Source organism: Xyrauchen texanus, chromosome 5 (assembly GCF_025860055.1).
Source record: "Xyrauchen texanus isolate HMW12.3.18 chromosome 5, RBS_HiC_50CHRs, whole genome shotgun sequence".
NCBI classification, from domain to species: domain Eukaryota; kingdom Metazoa; phylum Chordata; class Actinopteri; order Cypriniformes; family Catostomidae; genus Xyrauchen; species Xyrauchen texanus.
Window position 1 is genome coordinate 1,077,001 of NC_068280.1, and position 13,000 is coordinate 1,090,000.

The 13,000-nt window shown below is 39.6% G+C and overlaps 1 protein-coding gene across 1 annotated transcript; it reads left to right on the plus strand.

The window, feature by feature from the left end:
• The first annotated feature begins 4,178 nt into the window (after positions 1–4,178).
• On the plus strand, positions 4,179–8,171 carry LOC127644063 (zinc finger protein OZF-like). The gene is made up of 3 exons (XM_052127074.1): positions 4,179–4,421; positions 4,491–4,929; positions 7,207–8,171. The coding sequence occupies exons 1-3, from the start codon at positions 4,254–4,256 to the stop codon at positions 8,169–8,171; spliced, it is 1,572 nt and encodes a 523-aa protein (XP_051983034.1). The 5' UTR covers positions 4,179–4,253.
• The last annotated feature ends 4,829 nt before the right edge of the window (positions 8,172–13,000 follow it).

The following is a 13,000-nucleotide window of genomic DNA, read 5'->3' on the forward strand; positions in this document are numbered from 1 at the left end:
CATTTCTAGAGTTATGTAAGGGATTATGTCAATTACATTACAAGGGGATGAGATGGACAATCTCAAGATTCAAATCTTCATTGATTTTCAAAACACAAAAGGAAATATTTTCTGTAGTGCTACAACTAACAGTTATTTTGATAATTGATTACTCTGGACTGGGAATCTACAGTGCATCCGCAAAGTATTCACAGCGCTTCACTTTTTCCCCTTTTTGTTATGTTACAGCCTTATTCCAAAATTGATTAAATTCATTATTTTCCTCAAAATTCTACAAACAATACCCCATAATGACAACGTGAAAGAGAAGTTTGAAATCTTTGCAAATATACTGTATGTACTTCACACATACTGTAAGTATTCACAGCCTTTGCTCAATACTTTGTTGAAGCACCTTTGGCACCAATTACAGCCTCAAGTCTTTTTGTGTATGATGCTACAAGCTTGGCACACCTATTTTTGGGCAGATTCTCCCATTCTTCTTTGCAGGACCTCTCAAGCTCCATCAGGTTGGATGGGAAGTGTCGGTACACAGCCATTTTCAGATCTCTCCAGAGATGTTCAATCGGATTCAAGTCTGGGCCACTCATGAACATTCACAGAGTTGTCCCGTAGCCACTCCTTTGTTATCTTGGCTGTGTGCTTAGGGTCGTGGTCCTGCTGGAAGATGAACCTTCTCCCCAGTCTGAGGTCCAGAGCGCTCTGGAGCAGGTTTTCATCAAGGATGTCTCTGTACATTGCTGCATTCATCTTTCCCTCGATCCTGACTAGTCTTCCAGTTCCTGCCACTGAAAAACATCCCCACAGCATGATGCTGCCACCACCATGCTTCACTGTAGCGATGGTATTGGCCAGGTGATGAGCAGTGCCTGGTTTCCTCCAGACATGATGCTTGCCATTCAGGCCAAAGAGTTCAATCTTTTATTCCTCGTGGTCTGAGAGTCCTTCGGGTGCCTTTTGGAAAACTACAGGCGGTCTGTCATGTGCCTTTAACTGAGGAGTGGCTTCCGTCTAGCCACTCTACCATACAGGCCTGATTGGTGGAGTGCTGCAGAGATGGTTGTTCTTCTGGAAGGTTCTCCTCTCTCCACAGAGAAACACTGGAGCTCTGTTAGAGTGACCATCGGGTTCTTGGTCACCTCTCTGACTAAGGCCCTTCTTCACCGATTGCTCAGTTTGGCCGGGCGGCCAGCTCTAAGAAGAGTCCTGGTGGTTCCAAACTTCTTCCATTTATGGATGATGAGGCCACTGTGGTCATCGGGACGTTCACTGATGCAGACATTTTTCTGTACAATAACTTTGATGTTACAGCAGGGAAACCAATTCCTAACGTTTTGGGAGCATCTCTGTTATATATTTAATTACCATAATCTAACATTTCGTAATCTACACCCAAGGCTGTAGCCAAGAAATAACTTTTTGGGTGGGCCTCAATAAAAATGGATGGGCCAAATATTTGCCTAAATAGTTTTTCTCCAAATTTGACTTGGCTACAGAAAAGCTTCCCTCACATTCTGGTTGGGTCCGGGCCCACCTTTGACTAAACTTAACTGGTAACTTAAAGAGTAGGAGAGGAATTGAACAAGCGTCTATATGGGATGTGCTGAATCCTCAAACCTTTTTATATTCAATATCTGACCAAGAGCAGGTTAAAAATTAAAAGTGCTGAAGAGATTCATTAAAATAATTTGATGTTTCTGAAATCCTCGTGATGAATGTTGTGTTGTAATTATGTCCAGTTCGTGAACGAATTGTTCTTTTGAACCAGTTCTTTTTAGTGAACAAGTTGAACTAGTTCACCAAATTGGACTGAAGCATTTGAAACAGTTTGCATTTCGAGTCAACACTGATCTTAACCTGTCACTGTGACTCTAATGAGCCGATAACCTGGAGTAATATGATCCTAAAACTGGTGATATCTGCTTTAGCCAACTCTTCTTTGCAATGAACCACTCCAACTAGTTCACAAATCAGACTGAACTCTTCGGTTGTAACAGTTCTCGAGTCAACTACAATGTTCTGAGTATCGCCTCTTTCGGAGGTGTCCCACATACTGAGAACCGATGAGTTTCTGACAATGTGTGTGTGATTAAGGGGCAAAATGTATGTTTCAGGTGTATTTTGCTGAACAACATAGAGTGTAACAAATAAAACATACTGGAAATATGTTTATGAATTGATTGTATTACGGTTTTATCAACGTATGAAGATGATCCAGTCTACAGCGCTCGAGTCAACAGTACACTGATCCGAGGAAAGCTGTTCTCGAGTCAACAGTACACTGATCCGAGGACAGCAGTTCTCGAGTCAACAATACACTGCTCCGAGGACAGCAGTTCTCGAGTCAACAGTACACTGATCTGAGGACAGCTGTTCTCTAGTCAAAAGTACACTGCTCCGAGGACAGCTGTTCTCGAGTTAACAGTACACTGATCCGAGGACAGCTGTTCTCAAGTCAACAGTACACTGATCCGAGGACAGCAGCTCTCGTGTCAACAGTACACTGATCCGAAGAAAGCAGCTCTCGTGTCAGCAGTACATTGAGTTGTTCACAGCAGTTCTCGAGTCAACAGTACACTGATCCAAGGACAACAGTTCTCGAGTCAACAGTACACTAATCTGAGGACTGCAGTTCTCTAGTCTACAGTACACTGATCCGAGGACAGCAGCTCTCACGCCAACAGTACAATGAACCGAGGACAGCAGTTCTCGAGTCAACAGTACACTGATCTTAGGACAGAAGTTCTCGAGTCAACAGGACACTGATCCGAGGACAACAGTTCTCGAGTCAACAGTACACTGATCTTAGGACAGCAGTTCTCGAGTCAACAGTACACTGATCCTAGGACAGCAGCTCTCACGCCAACAGTACACTGATCCGAGGACAGCAGTTCTCGAGTCAACAGTACATTGAGTAGATCACAACAGTTTGCGAGCAGTATTCTGAACTGGAGAATTGCCTCATTCAGACATCAGTGAGCAGCTGATGTGCATGCGTGATCCCAGAAATTGAATGAGGTGGTAAAATGTATCAGTCAAGAGATGTAAACAAATTTTACTATTGAGTATTGTGCGTGTAGATTATATGTGAAGTTGTGATGAGCTGGATCATGTTTTTTGTAAAAAAGGGTGAATTGATTAAGACTAGTTTAATCACTTTTTATGCTTTAAACATGTGTAGAACATCCACGTTTGTATATCAGTGTCAATATTGGGTGCTTTAAGTGCAAAACTTTAATGTAGGATGTATTGAAACATTTGCAGCAGTTCTCGAGCCAATAGTACACTGATCCAAGGACAGAAGTTCTCGAGTCAACAGTACACTGATCCGAAGAAAGCAGCTCTCGTGTCAGCAGTACACTGATCCGAAGAAAGCAGTTCTCGTGTCAGCAGTACATTGAGTTGTTCACAGCAGTTTTTGAGTCAACAGTACACTGATAAGAGGACAGCAGTTCTTGCGTCAGCAGTACGTTGAGTCGATCACAGCAGTTTGTGAGTCACCTGTACACTGAACTAAGATTCACCTCTTTCGGACATCAGTGAGCAGCTGATGAGCATGCGTGAACCCAGAACTTGAATGAGGGGGCGAAACGTTATTCAGTCAAAACATTTTACTATTGAGTATTGTGCATGAAGATTATATCTGAAGTTGTGATGAGCTGGATCATGGTTTCTGTAAAAAAAGGGTGAGTTGATTAAGACTAGTTTAATCACTTTTTATACTTTAAACATGTACAGAACATAAACATTTTTATATCAGTGTCATTATTGGGTGTATTAGGTGCAAAACTATAATGTAGGATGTATTGTAAGATCACTGAATGAAACACTGATGACTTTAAACACCCTTACTATTATAACTTATTTAAATAAAATGTTATAATCTGCAATATGCCCTTAAATATGGCTTTAATGAATGTGTTAGTGCGTGAATTCTACGACGCCGGCGTATTAGCAGTATATATAGTGACGTCATTACGTGATGACGTAAATGAGCTGGTAAATCGTTTTTTTTTTTTAACCAGTTCATTGAAACGAACCCCCCGAAAGAACCGGTTCGCGGGGAAAAAAAATTCCCATCACTATTGTGTTGTGACTCCAGTAACTCCAGTACAGCAGGGGGCGCTATGAAGCTCTTTAATCCGCCGGTAAACTCACTAAACAAAGAAAGAAGAACTCACAGTTTGTTTAGACGTTCAGCTGCTGTGTGTTTGTTTATGTCTTTCATGTTGTGATATTTATGTGATCTTGAGATGTTGAAGATGAGTTTGCAGGTGGATCTGATGTGCTGTAAATCAGTAGGAACTGATCTGTCCATGTTGGATATTGATGATTTCATGACAGAAATCTCTCAGCTGAAGAAAGAGGTGGCGTTACTGGAGGCAAAGCTGAGGGAAAGAGGAGATCCACTGAACGGAGAGGTTTGTACAGCTGTTCAATATATCAAGAGTCCAGATGAGTCAGTACAGTGATTGTGTTGTGTTTGTCAGGAGCTGGAGAAGGTTTCCTGTCAATCTTCAGTGTGTGTGACTGATGGGACCTCCACAGAATGTCAGGATTCAGTGTGGAGCGTCAGAGATCAGAGATCCAGAGACACACAGGACTCAGAGCTCAGCCTCACTTTACTCTGTTATACTGACGCTCAGGAGAGTGTGTGTGACAGTAATCAGGGTGATCAAACCTCCACAGAGTCTCTGGCTTCTGTCTGTAACGCTGGAGAACAGCAGATGCTGCAGATACCATTGAAGATGTGTTCAGTGAAGCTGCTGGACTGCAGGAACCTGATGGAGATGAGAGGAGAAACCACAGCAGAGGAACAGCAGAGTGAGGAAGATGATGATGAGGAGGAGGATGACGAAGATTATTTTATTCAACATGACAAACACAATGAAGAAGAAGAAAATTATGATGAGGATTTTATTAATCCAGGTACGTTCCCCCATCTGTTCTCAAAATAGTCTTTAAAGATTTAATTTCTATTTTAAACTACTCATCATTTTGTGAAACCACTGCTGTTTTCTTCCAGATATGTTGTCAGAAACTCTTCTAGTTCCATTTTTTATGGGTTACATTTTCCAATCTTGTTCGCTCCTCATGCACCCAAAGACTTGACATGAGTTTTATCTTGCTCTCCAAACACACAATGCCCCTATTCACTTACTGTCATGTTCTAAATAGTAATGTAATATTTGCATTAATATCTGAAGGTTGGCAAGAGTTATAAACAACATGATAAAATAATGTAATCTGCATTTAATGAAGCCTGGTTGGCATTTTCTTTTATCCTGCAACCCTATACGAACATACCTGTGACCCACTAGTTGAGAAACAGTGGTACAGTGGCAAGAAAAAGTATGTGAACCCTTTATAATTAGCATTATTTGGTCATAAAATGTGATGTCATCTTCATTAAAGTCACAAGTATAGACAAACACAATGTGCTTAAGATAACAACACACAAACAATTATAATCTTTCATGCCTTTATTGAACACATCCCATTAAACATTCACATTGCTGTGGAAAAATTAAGTGAATCCTTGATTTAAAAACTGGTTAATCCTAATTTGGCAGCAATTACCTCAATCAAGTGTTTCTGGTATCTGCGGATTAAACCTGCACAACGTTCAGAAGGATTTTTGGATAATTCTTCCTTACAGAACTGCTTCAGCTCAGCCATATTGTTAGGATATCTGGTGTGAACCGCTCTCTTGAGGTCATTCCACAGCATCTCTATTGGGTTATGGTGTGGGCTCTTACTGGGACACTCCAAAATTTAACTTTATTTTTTGGAAGCATTCCTGTAGTGGATTTACTTTAATGTTTAGGGTCATTGTCCTGCTGCATCACCCAACTTCTACTGAGCTTCAGCTGGCACATATCCATTTTTCTTGCAGTCCAGACCCCAAAGCAGCACATCAGTCCCAAATCATGAAGCTCCCTCCACCGTACTTCACCGTTGGGATGATTATTTCACGTTGGTATGTGGTGTCGTTTTTTATGCCATACGTAGTGCTGCATGTTCTTCCCAAGCAGTTCAACCTTAGTTTAATCAGTCCACAAAACCTTTTCCAGTAGTGTTGTGGAGTGTCAAGCTGTCTTTGACAAATTACTTGCACAAGCACTGTTTTTGTTGGAAAGAAGCAGCTTCTTTCGTGGTGTTCTGCCATAAACACCAAGCTTGTTTAATTTTGTCTGTATAGTAGACTCATGAACAGAGATGTTAAGCAGTTCCAATGATTCCTTCAAGTCTTTATCTGTCACTCTAGGGATGTTGTTTACCTCATTGAGCATTCTGCGGGGTGTCCTTTGAGTCATCTTGACTGGACTGCCACTTCTAGGGAGAGTACCTATAGTACTAAATTGTGTCCATTTATAGAAAATTTGTCTAACTGTGAACAGATGAATATGTAAGCAATTCAAGATAACTTTGTAACCCTTTCCAGTTTTATGCAAAGAAACTATTCTTGATCATACGTCTTTTGAGATCTCTTTTTTGCAAGTCATAATCCACGTCATCAGATGCTTCTTGTAAATATCAAACTCAAAATGTTTGAGTGGTTTTTATAATTTAAAGTTGCTCTAACCCACACCGACAATCTCATAGACTAGGGGTTCACATACTTTTTACAACCTACACTGTGAAGCTTCTAATAATGAATTCAATATGTACTAGAACAATGCAAGCATTTGTTATAACTAATAGAGATTGTGGTTGCTAATTTTTGTAACTTAGATGAAATTCAAACTAGACTTTATACAGATTGATACATACAGGTATAGTAAGTGCTGGTAATTCCAGTGGGATTACAGCCTGGAAGCTTGTTTAATTGCCTTATGTAAAGGAAGACTAACATATCTTTTATACAGTATTTATACTGTATATAGCCTATATATTCACCAGATTACTTTATCTGGTCAATAATAAAAAAGTTGCAGATGCGATGTGCTGATGGGTGTTTCTATAAAGTCTCATGTTTCTTTTCATGCCCTCACTTCAATTTAGAACACTTGATTATCTAAACAAAATATGCTTTGAAGTGAGGATAAAAATATGAATGGATTTTTTTTCAATTATGACAGATATAGATGCAGCAAAGCCTCATGATGTGTCAGTGGTTGTTTACCATTCACCTTCAGTGGCTTAATTCATTATAATGTGAGAGAATTATCATCTTACTGTTATGTGCTGTCATGTTTCTTGTAGATGCAAACAGTGGTTCATCTTCTGATGGAGAAACAGAGAGTCAGACAGCATCTGACAAAAGAGTTTTGCAGGAACATTTAACGAGATATGAGAGAAAACACAAAGAACCAAAATTCTTTAAATGTAGGACATGTGGGAGCATCTTTTCTACCTCAGAAGAGAAGAAACTTCATTCAGAAGTGCACAGAGTTAAGAAGGAGTTTCCCTGTGAGCAGTGCGGGAAGGTTTTCTTTTCTCCTTCTCTTTTAAAAACTCACATGAGGACACACAGTGGTGAAAAGCCTTTCCACTGCAGTGAGTGTGACAAGTGTTTTAGCACTAAAGGAATTCTTGTTACTCATGAGAGAACACACACAGGAGAGAAACCGTACAAGTGTCCTCACTGTGAGAAGAGATTCAGCCACAAGTCTCATGTGAAGAAACATGTCCGTGTGCACACCAATGAGAGGCCGTATCAGTGCAGTGAATGTGGGAATACATTCAGGCAGTTAGATAGTCTAAAGTCACATCAGAAAATACACTCTGAGGAGAAACCCTATCAATGCTCACACTGTGATAAACGTTTCCGTCACAAATCTCAGTTGATAGTCCATGAGAGAACACACTCTGGAGAGAAACCTTACCTCTGCTCTCATTGTGGAAAGAGCTTCTCTGATCCATCTCATTTTAAATTGCATCTAAGAGGGCACACGGGAGAAAAGCCTTATAACTGCAGAGTTTGTGGGATGAGTTTCAATCGACACGATACCTTTAAAAAGCACAAGAGAATACACACTGGAGAAAGACCTTACAAATGCACTCAGTGTGACAAAACATTTGCTCGACAAGGTATCTTGAAAACCCATTTGAGAATGCATACAGGAGAGAAACCTTACAGCTGCTCTATCTGCGGGGAGAGATTCACTTATTTAGGAAGTTTAAATACTCATCAGAAGAAACATGCTAAATGTCAAGAACCATCATAGCATGTTTTTCATGGTGAAACATTTACACTTAGTAGCCTACACAAAAGTACTATGACCTGTACCATTTTCTAAATACTCCAATATCTAAATACAATGGTATATACATACATATAGTATACAATCACTGAGCACTTTATTAGGAACACTGTACTAATACTGGCCTCCCTTTGCTCTCAAAACAGCCTCAATTCTTCATGGATTCCACAAGATGTTGGAAACGTTGCAAGAAAACATTCCCCACACCATTACACCACCACCACCCTGGTCTGTTGACACAAGGCAGGTTGGGTCCATGGATTGCTGTAGGTGATAAATTCTGACCATAACATCTGTGTGCCTCAGCAGAAATAGAGATTCATCAGACCAGCCTATGTTTTTCCAGTTTTTAATAGTCCAGTTTTGGTGAGCCTGTGCCCACTGCAGCCTCAGCTTTCTGTTCTTGGTTGACAGAAGTGGAACCCAACGTGGTCTTCTGCGTGAAACCGATGTGGTAGCACATCTGTCTCAAGGTTTGACATTTTATTCTAAGATGCTCTTCTGGTCACTATAATTGTACAGAGTGGTTATCTGAGTTACCATAGCCTATCTGTCAGCTCGAACCAGTCTGGACATTCTCTGTTGACCTTCTCATCAACAAAGAATTTCCATCCGCAGAACTGACGCTCACTGGATGTTTTTGGTTTTTCACACCTTTCTGAGTAAATTCTAGAGACTGTTGTGTGTGAAAATACCAGGAGATCAGCAGTTACAGAAATACTCAAAACAGCCCATCTGGCACCAACAATCATGCCATGGTCGAAATCACTGAGATAATTCACCCTTTCTGATGGTGTGGCAGGGGCCGGGTCGTGTGTAGAATCACAACCCAGCCCCTCTCTCTGCCCTGCCACAGATGGTTAATGTGAACATTAACTGAAGCTACTGACCCATATCTTAATGATTTTTATGCATTGCAGTGCTGCCACACGACTGGCTGATTATATGATCACTTGAATAATTCGGTGTACAGGTGTTCCAAATAAAGTGCTCAGTGAGTGTATAAATATGGTAACATACATCTAAGTATAATGGTGGTACTATGGTATTCTTTGAAGTACTTGGAAGAACCATGTCAATACAGATTTCTTTCATAAATATGGTAGTAGTAAATCAAAGTACAATGTTATTACAATCTGATACTACCAGATATAACAGTGTTACTGCACAGGTGTGCACACACATAAGGAATTTGGCATCTGAACAGAAGCTTCCAGTACATGCAGAAAAACAACAGCTAGTCACAGAATTACAGGATGAGATTAATTGTATATACAGTACCTATAGTTGTTATATACAGAAATGTGCAATATACATTTTTCAAATGGGTTTGTACAGGTAGTAGTGTAAATATGAAAGATAAAATGTAAAAATATTGATTTAGCATATTGAAAACATGGGTTTGCATAGGTAGCAAGTATAAATATGAGTTTACATCTTTTTTTTTACATGCATATACATTTATGATGCTCCATACTGTACTGGACTTAATTATATTGAATAAAGTCAGCTTGGAAACACTACTTTTGGAAAGTAGCTTGTAGTGTAACTTGCAACTATCTCTATAGCTTTTAGCTTAGCTTAACACATTTTTTCATTGGGTAGTAGGTAACTCAGCTAGCTACATTTGAGTAGCTTGCCCAGCACGGGGGTTGAGATTTTTCCCAATTAATCACATTTCCAAATTTCTGCTGCTGGCTCAAGGCACACCTAAAAGTGAAATCTGCTCAACTTCAGCTGCGTTGTTTATACACAACTTTTGCTGTCAAACTTTTTAAGTACCAACTTTGTAAACTTTGCTACAAGAATTGTGCTGCATTTTATTAAAGTCTATATTTAGTTTTCTTTAAATGCTTAAATTAATCAGTAGTGTAATATTTTTTTGATAGTAGCTGTGTAATGTCTATACATCTGATGATCTATTTGAAATTTGTGTAATTTCTGTAATAATGTAGTCGGCCAGACTTATGCCATGTCTGTGTTATAATGACCTCTATGCTTATTGTTACACAACTTTTTGCCAAATAAATGAATAAATGGACATTAAATATTGATTAGAAGTTGAAATTATTTAATTAGCTTACTTGTCGAGATGGCAGAGTGATGCAAATGAAAGACAGGAAGACATACTTTTGAAGTCAGAAGTTTACATACACCTTAGCTAAATACATTTAAACTCAGTTTTGTATTTTTTTTTTTTTACAATTCCTAACATTTAATCGTAAAAAAACATTCCCTGTCTTTGGTCAGTTAGGATCACTATTTTAAGAATGTGAAATAGTAGAGAGAATTAAGTTTTTCAGCTTTTATTTCTTTCATCATATTCAACGTGGGTCAGAAGTTTACAGACACTTTGTTAGTATTTGGTAGTATTGCCTTTAAATGGATTAACTTTCAACGTCAAATGGGTCAAACGTTTTAGGTAGCCTTCCACAAGCTTCTCACAATAAGTTGCTGGAATTTTGTCCCATTCCTCCAGACAGAACTGGGGTAACTGAGGTTTGTTAACCTCCTTGCTTTTTCAGTTCTGCCCACAAATGTACTATCAGATTGAGGTCAGGACTTTGTGATGCCACTCCAATATCTTGACTTTGTTGTCCTTAAGCCATTTTGCCACAATTTTGGAGGTGTGCTTGGGGTTATTGTCCATTTGGAAGACCCACTTGCGACGGAGCTTTAACTTCCTGACTGATGTCTTGAGATGTTGCTTCACTATTTTCCTTTCTCATGATGTCATCTATTTTGTGAAGTGCACCAGTCCCTCCTGCAGCAAAGCACCCCCACAGCATGATGTTGCCAACCCCATGCTTCATGGTTGGGATGGTGTTCTTCGGCTTGCGAGCCTCACCCTTTTTCCTCCAAATATAAAGATGCTCATTATGGCCAAACAGTTCAATTTTTGTTTCATCAGACCAGAGGACATTTCTCCAAAAGAGCAGTGGCTTTTTCCTTGCTAAGCAACATTTCAGGTTATGTCGATATAAGACTCATTTTATTGTGGATATAGATACTTGTCTACCTGTTTCCTCCAGCATCTTCAATTTCAAGTTTTATTTGTTACATTCATAACCATACACAGTACGACATGTAGTGAAATTCTTGGTATGACTTTTCTCCCCCGAATTTTCAATAACAATGTTAAAATTAAATGTAGATACTTAGATAAGGAGTAAAAATAGAAGTACAATTTTTTTAGGCATTAAACTACATCCACCACCTCCAATTCAGTACACCTATCAGAAGCTAACTGGCTAATTGCACCATTTAACAAATGTATTTATTTATTTTTGGTTCCTGGGTAGTGTGTTATTTCCTAATTGTTTATGCCTCAAAAGTATAGAAAGTGGCTATTATTCCACACAAACTTTGCTTTTGTGACCAGGACAGTGATATTTTGAAATGTACCTATTTTCCAGAACATTCCAGATAGATTCAGTGCTGAGTAAACTTGGAGTAACTTCTAGAACTTTCCAGTAATATAAATAGTGGTATAAATACAGGGGCCTTAAGCCCACCAGTTCAATTTAGTTCAAGCTGCCTCAGTGGATACATGTATGCATTTTTCTGAGATGGCATCAAGAGGCTGCAAGCATCTGGCAGATGTTTTTTGCTATGTCTGTGGCCAATTTATCAAGACAAGAGCGAAAAAGTACTCTGTGGGAGCATCTGCTAAGGTGTGTGAGGCCTACAAGGCATATTTCAGCATGCCTATTGGGGAACAAGACAATCGCTGGGCACCTCGTTTCACCTGTGAGCACTGCAAAAAAAACAAACCTCTGGAAGGTAAGATGGGCAATTGTTGCTTGAATTGTATGTTATATTATTTATATATATATATATATATATATATATATATATATACATACATACACACACACACACACACACAATTTTAAATTTTTTAAATGGCAAAAGTTTTTAATTTTAAAATGTTTTAACATTTTCAATGTTATTCATATATGAAAATGTTATGAGAATCTCTTAAACATTAGTCATGGGTGAAATAAATGTATTTTTGTAGGATGGTACAGAGTGGAAAAGAGAGCCAATACGTTCGCTATCCCAAGAATTTGGCGGTAACCCACTGACCACTCAAGCAACTGCTACTTCTGTATGGTGGACCCTTCCAAATGTCGGACTGGCAAGAATGCAGCTGCTATCATGTATCCAGACCTTCCTTCATCCATCGCCCTGATGACACACTGCCACGAGCTCCCCGTACCCACTCCTCCGGAGAGACAGCAGCCATCTTAAGAAGAGAGCAGCAAGTCAGAGAGTGAAAAAGACATTGTAGATCCAGATGACAATTTCAGAGGTGGAGCTGAGGAGAGAAACCCACCACTCGATGTGGTGTTTGATGAGGTTGGTGTGACCCGGTAGAGGGGAAAACACATCCACGAATTCTTGTTGAAATTTGCTAACCTCTGCGAGTTGGTACGGCTTGAAGCTAACGATGAGCGCACTGAAATGTGGAGCAAGATTTGCTGCTCAAATCCACATCTAGCAGACAAAACAGGTGCGTTTTATAAAGGCTCAAAGAATTTCAACCATCCTTTATTTAACAAACATGAAAAGAGCAAGGAGCACACGAAAGGAGCAAGCTATTGTTAATAAACAAGCTAGCCGAGAAGAAATGTCCAGTCGCCCACTTGCCAGATGGCGAGACAAGCTGAATGAAGAACAGCGGCAAGCTCTGTTTAATATTTTTGTCCTCGCCTTCCATAAAGCTAAACACGCACGCCCCATGTCTTCCTATTCTGAGGATATTCCTTTACTGAAGCGGCTAGGAGTAA

Bases quoted from the DNA above. Each gene is read 5' to 3' on its own strand.
- LOC127644063 (XM_052127074.1), top strand. From the start codon at position 4,254: ATGTTGAAGATGAGTTTGCAGGTGGATCTGATGTGCTGTAAATCAGTA. The intron at 4,422-4,490 runs GTTTGTACAGCT...TGTGTTTGTCAG, and splicing joins GAGATCCACTGAACGGAGAG to GAGCTGGAGAAGGTTTCCTG. The intron at 4,930-7,206 runs GTACGTTCCCCC...TGTTTCTTGTAG, and splicing joins TGAGGATTTTATTAATCCAG to ATGCAAACAGTGGTTCATCT.